This window comes from Mustela lutreola, chromosome 1 (assembly GCF_030435805.1).
Source record: "Mustela lutreola isolate mMusLut2 chromosome 1, mMusLut2.pri, whole genome shotgun sequence".
Classification (NCBI taxonomy): domain Eukaryota; kingdom Metazoa; phylum Chordata; class Mammalia; order Carnivora; family Mustelidae; genus Mustela; species Mustela lutreola.
The window spans coordinates 180,700,085-180,717,192 of record NC_081290.1 but is presented as its reverse complement, the minus strand read 5'-3'; the positions used below and the strand labels follow the sequence as shown (position 1 = coordinate 180,717,192).

Sequence of the window (17,108 nt, the reverse complement as noted above, 5' to 3'; positions counted from 1 at the left end):
CCTGTTTCCCATTTGCCCCCTTTGCCCAAATTCTGGCAACTGCTAATTTACTTTTTGTTTCTGTGGATTCCCCTATTCTGGACATTTCATGTAAATGGAATTCTACAATTTGTGACCTTCTGATCTGACTTATAAAAATTTGTTTGCAAGATTCATCTGTGTTGTACCAAGTTGAAGTAGTTACTTCCTTTTCATGGCTTAATAATGTTCCACTATATGGACAGTCCACATTTTGTCCATTCATTGATGGACATTTGGGTTGTTTCCACTTTTTGCCCTTTTTTTTTTTTTTTTTTTTTTTTTTTTTGCGTGGTGGTTTCCACTTTTTGGCTATTAAGAAAAATGCTATGAACATTTCATGTACAAGTCTTGTGTAGACATACTGTTTCAGTTCGCTTAGATATGTACCTAAGAGTAGCATCACTTGGTCATGTGGTAATTCTGTATTTAATATTTTGGAGAACTTCCCAGGTGATTTTTTGAATGATTTTGCATCATTTTATATTCCTATCAGCAACGTATGAGATTTCTAGTTTCATCAGATCTTTGCCAGTACTTTCTTAATTCTGGTTGTCCTAGTGGGTACGAATTGATCCATTTCATTGTGGTTTTGATGTTACATCTTCCTATTTACCAAAGAAGTTGAGCCTCTTCTTAAATGCTTATTGATTTGTTCTTTATGTATTCTGGATTCTGGCTCCTATCAGATAGATGACTTGGGAATATTTTCTTCCATTTTGTCCATCGTCTTGTCTTTTTTTTTTTTTTTTTAAGATTTTGTTTATTTGAGAGAGAGAGACTGAGACAACGACAGAGATGGGCAGTGAGTATGAGAAGGGAGGAGAGGGAGAAGCAGGAGAAGCAAGCTCCCCACTGAGAGGGAGCCTGATACAGGGCATGATCCCAGGACCTGAACTGAAGGCAGATGCCTAACTGACTGAACCACCCAGGCACCTTTCCATCAGTCTTTTCACTTCCTACGTAGTATCCTTGAAAGCACAAATGTTTTTACTTTTGATGAACTTCAATTTATCTAATTTTTCTTTGGTTGCTTGTTCTTTAGATGTCCTAAGAAACCATTACCTAATCCTACATAATCAGATTTACACCCATGTTTTGTTCTAAGACTTTAAGAGTTTTTGCTCCTACCTTTGTACATTTAATCTATTTTTAGTTAATTTTTATATTTGGTATGAGGTATAATTTAATTATTTTGGTCCAATGTCATTGTTTTGCATGTGAGTATCCAGTTCTCCCAGCACCAGTTGTTGAAAAGACTAGTATTTCCCCCATTGAGCTGATTTGGCACTGTTTTTGAAAATCAATTGACTGTAAATGTCTGGAATGTTAATTTTGTCCCATTGATCCATATGTCTATCCTTTATGCTAGTACCGCCATTGGTTGCCATTGCTTTGTAGTATGTTTTGAAGTGGGTAGGTGTAAGATTTCATTTTCAAGATTGTTTTAACTACTCTGGGTCCCTTGTTATTCCCTATGATAGTTAGGATCAGTTAATCTCTGCTCAAAAGGCATCTAAGATTTTGATAGGAATTGTGTCGAATCTAATATTGACAACTGAATAACATTAACTCTTCTAATACATAATCAAGAGAGGTTTATCCATTTATTTAGTCTTCTTTAATATCTTTTAGTAATATTTCTAGGTTTTAGTAGGATCATACACTCCTTTTGTTAAACTTAATCCTAAATATTCTTTTTGATTCTGTTGTCAATGAAATTGGTTTTTTTAAATTTCATTTTTGGATTGTTCGTTGTAAGTATATAGAGATGCAGCCGATTTTTGCAAAGTCATCTCATATCCTGAAGCCTTATTGATGTCATTTATTGACTTTAATAGTTTTTCTGTGTGTACATGGATTCCTTAGAATTTTCTATTTAGGATTTCATGTTATCTGCAAATGAGGACGTTGGGGTTTTTTTCCCTTTCCAGGGTGGATGCTTTTTACTTTAGTTTATTTCCTAATTGCTAAACTAGAACTTCTAGTAGAGTGTTGCATAGAAATTGTAAGAGCAGACATGGTCTTGTCCCTGATCCTGTGGGCAAAGCTTTGACTCTTAAACCTTGGAATATTAAGTAAGCTGTGAGATTTTCATAAATGCCTTTATCAGGTTGAAGAAATTTCCTTATAGTCTCATTTTTTATCATGAAAAGGTGTTGGATTTTGTGACATGATTTTTTTCTATGTGTGTTGAGATAATAACATAGTTTTGTCTTTTATTCTGCTAATACAATGTATTCGGGCAACTTTACTCAGTTCACTGTAATAAATCAATGTAATCATTGATTTCTTTTTGTTTTAGTGAACCAGCCTTGCATTTTTGACACAGTTGCACTTGGTCATGGTGTATTATCATTTTCAAATGTTAATAGATTTAGTTCATTAGTATTTTGTTAAAAATTACTACATTTGCTTTTTCATAAGGGATACTGGTTTGTGGTTTTCTTGCGATGTCTTTGGTTTTAGTATCAAATTATTAATAGTATCAGCGATTGAAATGAGGTGGCTTCTTTCTCTCTTTTTTTTTTTTTTTTAAGAATTGGTGAACTTCTTTCAACATTTGATAGAATTCACCACTAAGGCCATTTGATCCTAGGCCTTTCTTTATGAAAAGAGTATTTATTACAGCCCAATCTGTACTTGTTCTAAGTCTATTCAGATTTTCTGTATATTCTTGAGTTGATTTAGTTCATGTCTTGTCTAACAAATATTTGTTTCACCTGAGCTTTCTGAATTGTTGGCACACAACTGTTTATAGTATCCATTTATAATGTAATTTACTTCTGTAAGGTTGATAGTAATGTCCCCTCTTTCATTCCTGAACTTCGGAATTTGAGTCTTTTTTTTTTTTTTCCTTTGTCAGACTCTCTAAAGATTTGTCGATTTCTGTTGTTCTTTTCAGAGAATCAACTTTTTGTTTCATAGACTTTTCTCTATATTTAAATTCTCTCATTTTTCTTCTCTGATAACTTTTTTCTTCTTTCTTTTGGGTTTAATTTGCCCTTCTAGTTTAGAAAATGGAAGGGTGCGTTATTGGTTTGAGATCTTTCATCTTTGAAATAAATGTATTTACAATATAAATATACCACTAAGCACTTCTATAGCTGCATCCTGTATGTTTTAATATGTGTTTTTGTTTATCTCAAAATATTTTCTACCTTCCTTTTGTTTTCTTCTTTGATCCTTTGATTTTTTTAGGAGAGTGTTTAATTTCCGCATATTTGTGAATTTCTTATTACTGGTTTTGTTTTTGTTTTGTTATTTGACAGAAAGAGACGACTGGGGGGGACACAATGAGGGGGAGTGGGAGAGGGAGAAGCAAGCTTCCCAATGAGCAGGGAGCCAGACAAGGGACCCATCCCAGGATCTGGGATCATAACCCGCGCCGGAGGCTGATGCTTAACGACTGAGCCACCCAGGCACCCCCTTATTACTGATTTCTAATTTTAGTCTTTAGTGGTCAGAGAGCATACTCTATATAATTTCTTTTTAAGTTTATTGAGACTTTATGTCCTAATGTGTGGTTCATCCTGGAGGATGTCCATGTGCACTTAAGAAGAATGTATATTTTGCTGTTGTTGGGTGGAGTACACTATACATGTCTGTTAGGTCTGGTTGGTTTATAGTGTTCAAACCTTCTGTTTACTTATTGAGCTCTCTAGTCTATTACTGAAAGTAAGTCTGTAACTTTTATTGGTGAATTTTCTAGTTCCTATTCCACTTCTGTTAATCAGCTTCATGTTTTTTGGAACCTTGGTTTTACATGCATAGTGCTTGTAATTGTTACCTTTTTGATTGATTGAATGTTTTATCATTATTTTTTGTCTCTACTAACAATATTTATCTTAATTTTTCTGATACTGGTATAGCCTCTCCAGCTCCTAATTAGTTACTATATGAATGGTACATCTTTTTCCATCCTTTTATTTTCAAACTATTTGTGTGTTTGAATGTAAATTGTATTGTCAAGAGCATGTACTTGAATCATATTTTTTATTCATTCTATAAGTCTGTAATTTTTTATTATTTAAACCATTATCATTTAATGTAATTACTGTTAAGGTAAGGATTTTGCCTGCCATTCTGTTGCTTGTAGTCTATTTATATTTTATGTTTACTTGTTCTGTTACTCTTCTATTACGGCCTTTATTGTGTGTTAAATCCAATTTACCATTTTAATTCTGTTGTTATTTTTCCTTTTTTTTTTTCCCTTAATTTTTATTTTAGAGAGCACATGCATGTGAGCAGGGAGGGGGCAGAGGGAGAGAGAGAGAACCCTAAAGCAGACTCCCCACTGAGCCCAGAGTCCTGTGTGGAGCTCTGTTCCAGGCTCCCAAGATCATGATCTTAGCCAAAAACAAAAGTTGAACATTTAACCAACATTTAACCAACTGAGCTATCCAGGTGCCCCCACAATTGTTGTTTCCTTTATATTTTTTATTTTTGAGTTATTTTTTTAGTGATTGCTCGGAGGTTACAAGTAACTTAAAATAGTCTTGTTTGGATTAATACCAACTTAATTTAAATAGTATATAAAAACTTCACTCCTGTGTAACTCCTTTCTCTTCTCTCTTCTTTTTGCTTTTAAGGACATATAAATTATATCTTCATCATTATGATTACCAATCCACATTTATATTTAACTATTCTATACAGTTGTCATTTAAAGCAGAGGGGAGTTACAAACAAAAAGTAACTTACACTGTTTTATATTTACCTATACAGTTACCTTTATTAGTGTTTTTTTTTTTAACATGGATTTGTTTCAATGTCTAGTGTCCTTTGATTTTAAGTTAAAGAACTCCCTTTAGTATTTCTTAAAGGGCAAGTTGGCTAGCAACAATGTCTCTGGGTTTTGTTTCATTTTGTATTTTTAATGTAAGAATAGTATAATGTCTCCATTTTGAAGGGGTTTTGTTGGTCTTGGTTGAGTTTTTGTTGTTGTTAGCACTTTGCCTCATCTCCCTGCCTATGGCCTCCGTGGTGTCTAATGAGAAAAAAGCTGTTAAACTTACTGAAGATCACTTGTGATGCCATGAGCTGTTTCTCTCTGCTGTGCAAATTCTCTTTGTCTTTTAGCAGTTTCATTATGAGGTGTCTAGGTATGGATCTCTTTCAGTGTATCCTACTTGGAATTTATTGAACTTCCTGGATAAATAAATTAATGTGTTTTCTAAAATTTTGGATGTTCCTTATTTGGATATTATTTCTTCAAATATTCCTTCTGCCTTTTTCTGTCTCTTTTCTTGGACTTTGATTATGCTTATGTCAGCATAACTGATGGTGTTCCACACATCTCAAAGTGTGTTAATTTTTTCTGATACTTTTTTGTTTTTATTCCTTATGCTAGATACTCTCATTTGATCTGTGTTCAGGTTCACTAATTCTTTCATCTGCCTCTTCACATCTGCTTTTGAGTCCACCTCTAGGGAATTTGTCATTTTAGTTGTTTTGCTTTTCTTTTCTTTTCTTTTCTTTTTTTTTTTTTTTTTTTAGATTTTATTTATTTGACAGAGAGAGAGAAATCACAAGTAGGGAGAGAGGGGAGGAAGCAGGCTCCCCGTGGAGCAGAGAGCCCGACATGGGGCCCAATCCCAGGACCCTGAGATCAGACCTGAGCTGAAGGCAAAGGCTTTAACCCACTGAGCCACCCAGGCACCCCAGTTGTTTTACTTTTCAACTCTAGAATTTCTATTTGTTTTTTTGTAAAATTTGTGTTTTTCTTCTTTTTGATGAAACATTGCTCTCACAGCTTTCTTTAGATATTTAGAAATAGTTTTCTTTAGTCCTCTGAGCTTACGTAAAACAGCTGATTTTGGGGATGCCTGGGTGGCTCAGTCAGTTTAAGCAGGGAGCCTGCTTCTCCCCCTGCCTGCTGCTCTCCCTGTTTGTGCTCACTCGCTCTTTCTCTCTCTCTCTGACAAATAAATAAATAAAATTTTTAAAAAGAAAAAAAAGCTGATCTGGGGGACACCCAGGTGAGGCAGGGTTAAGCATCTGACTCTTGGTTTCCCCTCAGGTGGCGATCTCAGAGGTTGAGCCCAGCTTCAGGCTCTGCACTCAGTGCGGTGTGCACTAATGTTTCTCTCCCTCCCTTCCTTCCTTCCTTCCTTTCTCTTTCTCTCTCTCTCTTTTTTTTTTCCTCTTTTTCTTTCTCTTCCTCTCTCTTTCTCTTCCTCTTTCTTTTCTTTTAAATAAATATTTAAAATATGAAATAGCTGATTTAAAATTTTAACTCTTGGCTTCCTTAGGGATGATTTTTATTGACTGCTTTTATTTTTGCCCTGTATATGAAACATACTTTCTTGTTTCTCTGCATATCTCTGAATTTTTTTGCTGGAAATTAGACATTTTAAGTAATACAATGTGACACTCTTGTAATAAGATTCTCCTGCCTCTCCCATGTTTGTTAGGGCTCTTTACTGTTGTTTTAGCAGTTGCTGTGAACTGCTGCCTGAACTAAGTATGTAGAATCGATAGTCTTTTGAGTTTATATTCTATGATTGGACTTTGTTTTTTTGTTTTGTTTTGGTTTTTTTTTTTTTTTTTTTTTTTTAAGATTTTATTTATTTGACAGAGAGAAAGCACAAGCATGGGGACCAACAAAGAGAGAGGGAGAAGCAGGCTCTCCACTGAGCAGGAAGCCACATTCGGGGCTGGATCCCAGGAACCTGGATCATGACTTGAGCCAAAGGCAGATGCTTAACTGACTGAGCCCCCAGCAGCTCCCAGTTATTTTCTTTAATTGCTTGGAGTCCCTGAGTCTCCCACTGTTTCCTCAAGGGCTGGTGTGTATGTTTAGGCATGCTTCACCATTCAGCTGAGCAGTTGACAACTCTGTTTTAGCCTTACTTCCTGCTCACTCAGCTGTATTGGTCAGCCAGAGGTGAGGGCTTAGGGTCTTGTCAGATCTCTTCTGAGTACGTACACGGCTTGCGCACGCCCTTCTAATAGCCCGTGAGTATATCCTGGCTCTTGAGAGTCTGCTGTGGACTGCTCCTACCCCAGCTCTGTGTGTGTGTAGCTTGTTTGTCCCGCTCTTCGTCACAGGCAGCTGTAGTAGTAAGCAAATTCCTGCTGATAGTTTTAAGAAAACATCTTAAAGAAGTTTCTTTGTACAGGGTAAATTCTGATTCAGTTCAAAGACCAGCCATGCAAGTGGAGGTTTTCCGATAATTTTCCCACAGATCAAATTATGACAGTGTCTGGGAATGGGAATGGGTCTTTGGAAAAATTCCAGCCCTGTCTGATCTTCTGTTTTTCTCAAATGCTTCTAAGACTTTGGTTATTTTCCGAGTTCTGTAAAAGTTTTCCTTTTTTAAATAATTTGTGCCAGTGTTCTCATTGCTTTTATGGAGGAGAGGATTTTTAGAAGTCCTTTTGTTGTCATTCCAGCTGAAGCTGCTCAGAATTTAGAAATTAAAACTGAGTGCTATGGGAAATGGTTGCAGGGCTTTACACAAGGGAGTAATTTCACCAGATTTGATCCACAAGTCGAGGCAAGTGTGATGCTTTACACATGAAGCACCTTAATCCTGGAAGATATGTGCAATTTTTTTTTTTTTTGCCCCAAATTACAGTTTTTATTTTAATCAAATAGAATAAGAACCTGGCCTTCCGATACCAGGTCAAATGTTCTTGCTGTACTATGCTACTGTTTTGAGTTGTGGATTTAGGTAAACACCAATAATGCTAAGAAACAAAAGAACCAAGGATAGGCTGCTAGTCAAGTCAGATGAAGCATTCATGATGTGCAGGTACCGCGTGCTGATTGTTCTGTAAATGTCAGTTAGATGTAAATGCTCAAGTTTTATTGAAATAGTGTTTTGATTCCTAAACGCATAAATTAAAAAATCAAAGGAGTGCCTTTCTTTCCTTTCCTTCAAAGCAGATCTTTTGTTCATTTTTCTCTTAAACCATTAGGCAGTTAAGTGAAATGAACAAGTAAATAGCAACGTTGGGAGAATATAGTTTTGTGATTATCCAGAAACTTACTTTTATAAGTGTTTGCCAGCCTGGTCAGTATAGAGGTTATGGGGTAGAAGAACGTTGATGATTTCTTTATTAGTTTTCCTGTTACTTATCATTACTTATAGATTCGCTTGCAAGCATTACTGTGCATTAATTTACTTGATCAAATACTGCATATTTTTAGTTTCTCTGTGTCAAATAAATAAATAAAATCTTAAAAAAAAAAAAAAAAGACTACTTTGTCCTGCAGCACAAACTAGTGGCACTGGGCAAGGCTGCAGAAACCCAGCACGTTCCACCCAAGGTTCCATTTCTGATATGAAACTGCATTTCTGTGGCCTTTTGGTGAAAGTACAGAAATTACTGGAATTACCTGACCTTCTGTTTCTCATTTAGGTTACTTACAACAGGAAAACCTCACTTCTACCTGCCAGACTTTTATTTTGGAAAGTTCAAATTTAAAAGAATATGCGGAACATTGTACAGATGAAGGTTTTATCCCAGCCTGCTTACTGGTGAGTGCTTTGTTCCTGAAGGGAAATATTTCCTCATTGACCAAAATGAGACACTTTAAACACCAGTCTTAACATCAGCTCATTGGTAGTATCAAAATTGGTAGAGATTTGATAGTATTCATGCGTGGCTAGAGAGATCTAAAGGCGGCAGCTCTTCTTTTCACACATTTATGCCAAAACTTGGCTTCTCCGAATCAGTTTCAAAATGACCCTCTCAGGGCACCTGCGTGGCTCAGTCAGTTAAACGTCTCCTTTTGGCTCAAGTTGCGATTTCAGGGTTCTGGGATAGAGCCCCACGTCAGGCTCCCTGCTCGGTGAGGAGCCTGCTTCTCCCTCTGCCATTTCCCCCACTTGTGTTCTCTGGTGCACGCATGCTGTCTGTCAAGAGAATAAATAAAACCTTTTTTAAAAATAATACTCTCATTTCTTTTTTCTTTTTCTTTTTCTTTCTTTTTTTTTTTTTAAGATGTTATTTATTTGACAAAGAGAGGCAGCATAAGCAGGGGAGAGCCCAATATGGGGCTTGATCCCAGGACGCCAGGTTCATGACCTGAGCCAAAGGCAGATGCCTAACCAATTGAGCCACCCAGGAACCCCAGCACTCTCAGTTCTAATTAGTTCCACTACTGCTTGTCTTGGGGCTCATTTGTTTTTTGTGTGCTGTTGATTATACAGTTGTGTCCCTCCAAAATTCATGTTGAAACCCTAACCACTGATGTTGTTATACCACTGTGGTGGTATTGAGAGGTGGGGCCTTTGAAAATTAATTAGGTTTAGATTAGGTCATGAGGTTAGGCCCCTTATGAAGTTATTATTGCCTTTACAAGAATTGGAAGAAAGGGATCTTTCTCCTTGAAGAGACAGAGGGGATCCCGTGTGAGCACACAGCAAGAAGGGAGATGTCTAGAAGCCAGGAAGTTGGCCCTCACCAGGAACCAGATTGACCAGCACCTTGATTTGAAACTCACCAGTCTCCAGAATAAGAAATGCCTGTTATTTAAGCCACCTGCTCTATGGTATCTTGTAGCAACCCAACTTTTTCCTATGTCTGGTTGTTTACTTAGACAAATAAAAAACAACTGTTTTGTTATCTTATTGTCCCCTTTTTAGAATATCACTAGACCAACAGAGCATCATTTGGAATATAATGGACATATTTTGGAGCTACATTATTTGACATAGTGTTTTGTTAACTTACTTTGAACATGTCTCCTTAGATTCATTTCCGTTGTCACAGACAACCTGCTTATCCATGGAGGAAACCTGAACAAAACTGATGAAGAATATCAAACATACTGTGTTCATTTAAGGTGTCAGTTCTCCCCATTTTGATCTATATATCCATTACAATCAAAATCTCCACAAGCATTTTTATAGATAGCAACAAGCTGTGATTCTAAATTTTATATGGAAAAGCAAAGGAACTAAAAGAGCCCAGATAATTTTTAAAAAGGATGGGTTGGAAGACCCCCATTACTTAATTGTAAGACTTAAAATCTCTGGTGATCATGGGGCGCCTGGGTGTCTCAGTCGTTAAGCGTCTGCCTTTGGCTTAGGTCATGATCCCAGGGTCCTGGGATCAAGCCCTGCATCAGGCCCCCTTCTTAGTGGGATGCCTGCTTCTTGTGTTCCTTCTCCCGCTTGTGTTCCCTCTCTCACAGTCTCTCTTTCTCTCTCTCTCCCTGTCAAATAAATAATCTTTAAAAAAACAAACCTCTGGTAATCAAGATTGAGTGGCATTAGAGGAAGGTGAGGCAGGCACTTAGATCAGTGGAACAGAATAGATCCCAATGTAGATACAAACAAAACTGATTTTGACAAAAGTGCAAAGGCAATTCACTGGAGAAAGACTAATTTTATCAGCAAGTGGAAATAGAACAAGTAGACATCTAGATTCAAAAAAAGGTCCTCTACACATACCGCATACAAAGATTAACCAAAATAAAGATAGACCAGAGGTACAATGTAGAACTATAAGATTTTTTGGAGAAAACACAGGAAAAAATTTGTGTGAACTTGGGTTTGGTGATGAGTTTTAGATGTGACACCAAAAGCACTGACAATAGAAGGATAAATTGGTAAATTAGACTTCGTAGAAATTTAAAAATTTTGCCCTACAATAGACTGTTCCAAGAATGACAAGCCACAGGCTAGAAGAAAATATTTACATTATCATACATGTGATAAAGGATTTATATCCAGAATATCTTCAAAAACTGCTACATTTTTTTTTTAATGAAATTAATGGACAAGAAATCTGAAGATGGCCATAAGCTTATGGGAAAAAACTTCCACAAAAGGAAAAAATGCTCCAAATCATTTGTTACTGGAATAAATACAAATGAATACTCTAAGGAGATACCAATGTATATCTATTAGAATGGCTAATTTAAAACACAATTTTAGGGTGCCTGGGTGGCTCAGTTGGATAAGCCTCTGCCTTCGGCTCACATCATTATCTCAGGTCAGTGTCCTGGGATCGAGTCCCGCATCAGGCTCTCTGCTTGGCAGGGAGCCTGCTTCCTCCTCTCTCTCTCTCTCTCTCTCTCTCTCTGCTTGCCTTTCTGCCTACTTGAGATCTCTGTCAAACAATAAAATCTTTAAAAAAATAAATAAAACACAATTTTAAAAACTGTCAGATACTTGGCAGTAAGGATGCAAAGCAGCAGGAACTCACATTCGTGGCTGATGAGAACATAAAACCATTACCACCACTTTGGAAAACAGATTGATAATTGTTTATAAAGGTAAACATACATTCCCCATGTTACCCAGCACTCGTACACCCAGGTGAATTGAAAAATACGTTCACATAAAAATCTGCACACTAATGTTCATCTGTGATGGTCAAAAACCAAAAAGAAAACCACACTGTCCTTCAGCCAATAAGGGGATAAACTATGGTACAGCCATAGAAGCAAATACTACTAAGCAATAGAAAACAACACACTGTTGATTGACACAACAGCATGAATGAATCTTAAATAAATTCCTCTGAGTTCCTCTAAATTAGCCATTTTCAGCAAATAAGTGAAACTTATTGTATATAACTGGAGCCAGGACTCTCTGGGAGGAAGAAGATAAAGATAAGCCTAAGAACAAAACCTGTGGTATTGAATCATAGTCATATTGTAGTTAATCATAGAGATATCACTGTGATGCCATATTTGGTATCTGTACAAATCTATATATAAATATAATAAGTAAGAAATACGATCTATGTATTTGTACAAATCTATACAGAGACATAGGTGTGTTTGTTTACATGGATGAACATGTCTATGGGGTTGTGTAGCTCTTCCTGCTGTGAGGGCCCAGCTGTGGTGGCCCCCCAGTAGCTACATGCACACCTGGCCCCTGTATCTTCTCCCAGTTCTGGAGGCTGGGAAGTCTGAGATCAAAATGCCCCAATTCAGTTCCTGGTGATGACTGTCTTCCCGGCTTAGTAGATGGTCACTTTCTCCACTGTGTCCTTACCTGAATTTTGAGAGACACAATACCAGTTGTTCACAAATTATTAGCTACTACAATTAAGGCATAATGACCAAGTTAGCATTAAGCAAATCGCCAGATGTTTCAGGCTTTAGTTAAGAAACAACAAAGTAGAAATCTTCAGGAAAGAAAAGGAAACTGGTTCCCTGTCCTATGGTAGACATTGTCTTAGACATGTTTCATCTATCCTTATTCTTCACAACAAATGACTCTGCGAATTAAGAATTAACCTCTCCACTTTTATGTGTGAAAGTAAGCCTTCCAGATTCTTATGGCCTTAGATTTAAGTTAATAAAAACCTGCGCTTCAGTAGTAGGAGAAACAGGAAATGAGTTTCAGAGACAATGGAGGTGAAAATAGGAAGGTGCCGATCCTTGAGAACTCTTAGGCTCAGCGATTTTTTTCACTTTGTTTTTTGGCAGGTTCACATGGCTTTCAGGGTAGGGAGGGCAAATTAGGGGTGGGTCCTTACCATTTTTAAAGAGTTATATGGGGGCACCTGGATGGCTCAGTTGTTAAACATCTGCCTTCGGCTTAGGTCATGATCCCAGGGTCCTGGGATGGAGCCATGAATCGAGCTCCCTGCTTGGCGGGAAGCCTACTTCTCCCTCTCCCACTCCCTCTGCTTGTGATCCCTCTCTTGCTGTCTCTCTGTCAAATAAATACTTTTTTTTTTTTAAAGATAAATTAAGAGCTATAAGACTGGATCCCTACCCTGCAGCTGAAAACTGCTTTTCTGCCTTTGGATTATTTTAGCTAATGAAACATAGTCATAGTGTCCTATTCACACAGGCAAGATTCTTGACTTGTGGATTTCATGCAACCCCTAAGTTAAGTGACTCTTCATTTTTGATAACCTGTTCTTTTTTTTTTTTTTTTTTTTTTTTTTTTTTTAATTTTATTTATTTATTTGACAGAGAGAGATGACAAGCAGGCAGAGAGGCAGGCAGAGAGAGAGGAGGAAGCAGGCTCCTTGCTGAGCAGAGAGCCCGATGTGGGGCTCAATCCCAGGACCCTGAGATCATGACCTGAGCCGAAGGCAGCGGCTTAACCCACTGAGCCACCCAGGCGCCCCTTGATAACCTGTTCTTACCTTAATCTTTTCTTCATCAAAAAATCCAGATCTTTTATAACTTTATACAGTGAATGTTTCATGGTAAGAAATTATGAGTAGTATTGCACAATTTTTGTAATGCTTGATCTTTTTCTTTTCAGTCCTTGTTTGGAAAAAACTTGACAACAATTCTGAATGAATATGTAGCTATGAAAGCAAAAGGTAAGAACTGAGGGTCAGGGATTCTTTTCTATTTTATACAGTATTTCTCTAATTGTTTTAATTAGAAATAAATTTTAAAGGCTATTAATGCTTCTTATAATAGCCAAAAGAAAGCTTGTCTTAGTTGTGATGAGATAAGTTTTGCTGGGAAATATTTAATTAGTTTGAGTTGATATTGATTGATAAATGTGTGGCAAAAATCTGAATGCTAACAAATATAACAAAGTAATTTTCTTAAAAAATAAAACTCATAAGTCTAGATATCTAAACTGGTGAACAGGCATTGCTGTGTATTACAGAATTTCAAGTCAAATTTTTAATTTTAAGGTCTTGGTAGTCTAAATCTCAACACAGGAACCAGTCATAAAATTCTGGTTTATAGTTACCAAAATGTAAAATAATACTTGCCAAAGTTAATGTTTTAGGGAAAAAGTTAAAATTATTTTATTCTCTAATACTGATAAATTTTATAATTGACAACTTTAAAAAAAAGAATTAACCATAAAATAATAACACTGAAAAAAAGGAAAGATGCTTATCTATTTATTTATTGAGTTTTTGTCTCTAGACAGTTTTGTGCTATATGCTTTCCTTAGTTTTACTTTAGTCCTTAAAATAACCCAGTTACAGGTTGATTATTAAGATCATTTTTAAGTGTCAGAAAACTGAGAATTGGAGAAGCCATATAACTTTTCCAAGATCACAACAATAAAAAGAATATGCTACTGGAATACAAAGGTTTAGTCCCATTTTTTTGTTGGGTAGCTTTCTCTGGTTTGAGTTTTTTCAAAGGTATATGGTAAGGATTTTAAATATTCTAGAAGTTTCCTATCACTGTGGGCTTTTAGAGCCTATCCTAAAAAAATGAATCCATTCCCAGGAATTTTACCTGTAACTCCTAAAAATAGTAACTGGTGGGGCTTTCATTAAGTGGTTGCTGAGCAGTCACAGTGATATGGACATAAAAACATAGGTTGTAACAAAATAATTTCCATAGTCCAAGGAGTTTGCATAAACTTTATGGTATTTATTATAAATCAGATTATTAACTTTAAAATAAAACATGAGGTCAAATATAATGTATTTAAGGTAGTTTGTCTTTTTGGGGTGGCACCTGACTGGCACAGTTGGTAGAGCATGCTGTACTCGATCTCAGGGATGTGAGATTGAACCCCATGTTGAAAGCAGAGATTACTTAAAAATCATTAAAAAAAATTCTTTTTTTTTTTAATACAAAGACGGTATAAAGTTAATCTATAAAAACTTCAGAGGCTTTAGAAATTTCCATTTCCACTCCTATTGCATCTGATACTCAATGGCTTAAGAAAAGAAGGCAATCTCATTTATAGCTTTGCAGGTTATATTACAAAAGAGGCTTATTTCTTAGTTTCCAACATGTCAACAGCTGAAAGAAAAGTTTGTTTTCTTTGTTCATTTTGTGTCTAAATCAAGGGGTGAAATTAAGAAACTTTTCTTCTTATGATCTAGAAACATCAAATGATGTCCCAGCAATTATGTCATCTCTATGGAAGAAGTTAGACCATACACTTTCTCAGATCAGGTAATAAAAAGCCTGTATAGTAAGCTTATCAGAACATGCATGATTTTGGAACACAAACACATGTAGGAAGCTATTCAGGTTTAAATCTTCTTATGACCCACACAGTGCATTTCTGTGATACTGATCTAATTTTAAAATTTACCCTAGAGATTATTGATATTCATTTGGTTTTTATTGGAATAATTTGCCATAAAATGCCTACTTGAATAAAATCTTTAGAAATCAGGACATTGAGGTACATCTGGGTGGCTCATTTGGTTAAGTGGCTGCCATCAGCTCAGGTCATGATGCCGGGGTCCTGGGATCAAGTCCCGAATCAGGCTGCTTACTCTGCTTCTCCCTCTGCTTGCTGCTACCCCTGTTTGTACTCCCACTTGCTCGTTCTCTAGCAAATAAATAAGTCTTTAAAAAGTGGGGGGAGGTGGGCACCTGGGTGGTTCAGTGGGTTAAGCCTCTGCCTTTCAGTTCAGGTCGTGATTTCAGGGTCCTGAGATTGAGCCCCATATGGGGCTCTCTGCTTAGCAGGGACCCCGCTTCCCCCCTCTCTCTCTCTGCCTGCCTCTCTGCCTACTTCTGATCTCTGTCAAATAAATAAATAAATAATCTTAAAAAAAAAAAAAGAGAGAGAAAGAAATTGAGATTTACAGATGTTTAATGACATTTCCAGGTTCCCATAGCAAGTTAGAGGCAGATCTCTGGCTAGAATACAAATCTAATGCCAGTCTTGTGTGAATTCCCTCACATAGTTTTATCTTCATTACTCATGCAAAGAATTGATGTGTTGAATTCATGCCTCATTGGTTCATGCCCTATAAAGAAACAAGCTTGAATAATAATTCTACTTTTTGAATCTTTAATTGAGAATTTCCTCATGGTAGCAGTGCCCACCGTTTACCTAGGTCATGGCCTTGGAATTCCAGTTTTGGCGTCCTTGGATGCCAGTCCTTACTGGTATCAGTTATAACATCTCTTATTTAACTTTAGAATCTAGTATAAAAACTGGAACTTTCTACCCTTTCTCCCAGAGCTACCAGTGAATACCGGACATAAATTCAGCAGGTTCTCTGGGCACCTGGATGGCTTCGTCGGTTGAGCATCCAGCCCTTGGTTTCAGCTCAGGTTGTGAGATCAAGCCCCACTCAGGGCTCTGCACTCAGCAGGGAATCTGCTTGGAACTGTCCCTCTGTGCCTCCTGCTCTTGCTCCCTTTCTCTCTGTAAAATAAATCTTTAACACACACACACACACCCTCCTCAATTTCCTTTCTCAGTTTAAACTGCTAAAATGACTCCAAATGCTTTCTGTTCAGCTTTGTACTACATCTTATTTGATAGTCTTACCTTTTTCCCCCCTTTTCAACTCATTTCTTCTCTTTCAAATAATCTTCAAAAACATTGATAATCTGGGGCACCTGGTTGGTTCCGTCAGTTAAGCATCCAGCTTTTGATTGCTGCTCAGATTATGATCTCAAGGGCAGGGGTTTGGCCTCCCGCCTCAACAGGGAGATTTTGAGATTCTCTCCGTTCTGCCTCTCCCCCTGCTCAGTCTCTCTCTCTGAATAAATAAATAAAAATTTTTAGAAAAATTTTTAAAAAGACATTCAGAGGTACCTGGATGGCTCAGTGGGTTAAAGCCTCTGCCTTCGGCTCAGGTCATGATCCCAGGGTCCTGGGATTGAGCCCCGCATCAGAGAAACTGCTTCCCCCCACCTCTCTCTGCCTGCCGCTCTTCCTACTTGTGATCTCTCTCCCTGTCAAGTAAATAAATATTTTTTTTAAAAAGTTTCTAAAAAAAGACATTCAAAATTTAATTAATACCTGTAAATATTTATAAGTTACTGAGATATCTTATTGACAAGATACTACATAAAAATAAAAGGCTCTTAGCGAGTTATTCTCCAGGTTGATTGGTGCTTCTTAAAAATGCTTATTCAGGGACAGCTGGGTGGCTTAGTCGGTTAAGCATCTGCCTTTGGCTCAAGGTCATGATCTCAGGGTCCTGGGATCAAGCGCACATCAAGCTCTCTCTGCTCAGCTAGGAGTCTGCTTTTCTTTCTTTCTGTCTCTCAAATAAGAAATCTTTTCTGTAAAAAAAATGCTTAATCAGTTTGGTAAGTTTTGTTGTTCCTATTGGTAGAGACTCATCAGATTTCCCAGGAAGATAGTAGTGTCTGTGATTGGGTAACCATTATAAAGGGAGAATCACCTTATATTGTGAGCTGTATGTTTGCTTTTCTCTCTTATTAGAGGCTGGATAGAATAGTTTTATAGTAA

The 17,108-nt window shown here is 36.9% G+C and overlaps 1 protein-coding gene across 3 annotated transcripts in view; it reads left to right on the top strand.

Annotated features, from left to right (window-relative positions):
* LOC131835367 (protein NPAT) overlaps positions 1-17,108 on the top strand; it is a 51,792-nt gene that overhangs the window by 9,271 nt on the left and 25,413 nt on the right. For all 3 annotated transcript variants that reach the window (XM_059179703.1, XM_059179706.1, XM_059179697.1), the window contains exons 2-4: positions 8,389-8,507; positions 13,215-13,275; positions 14,764-14,836. In XM_059179703.1, coding sequence (XP_059035686.1) covers positions 8,389-8,507; positions 13,215-13,275; positions 14,764-14,836 — 253 coding nt within the window. The remainder of the gene's footprint in view (positions 1-8,388; positions 8,508-13,214; positions 13,276-14,763; positions 14,837-17,108) is intronic.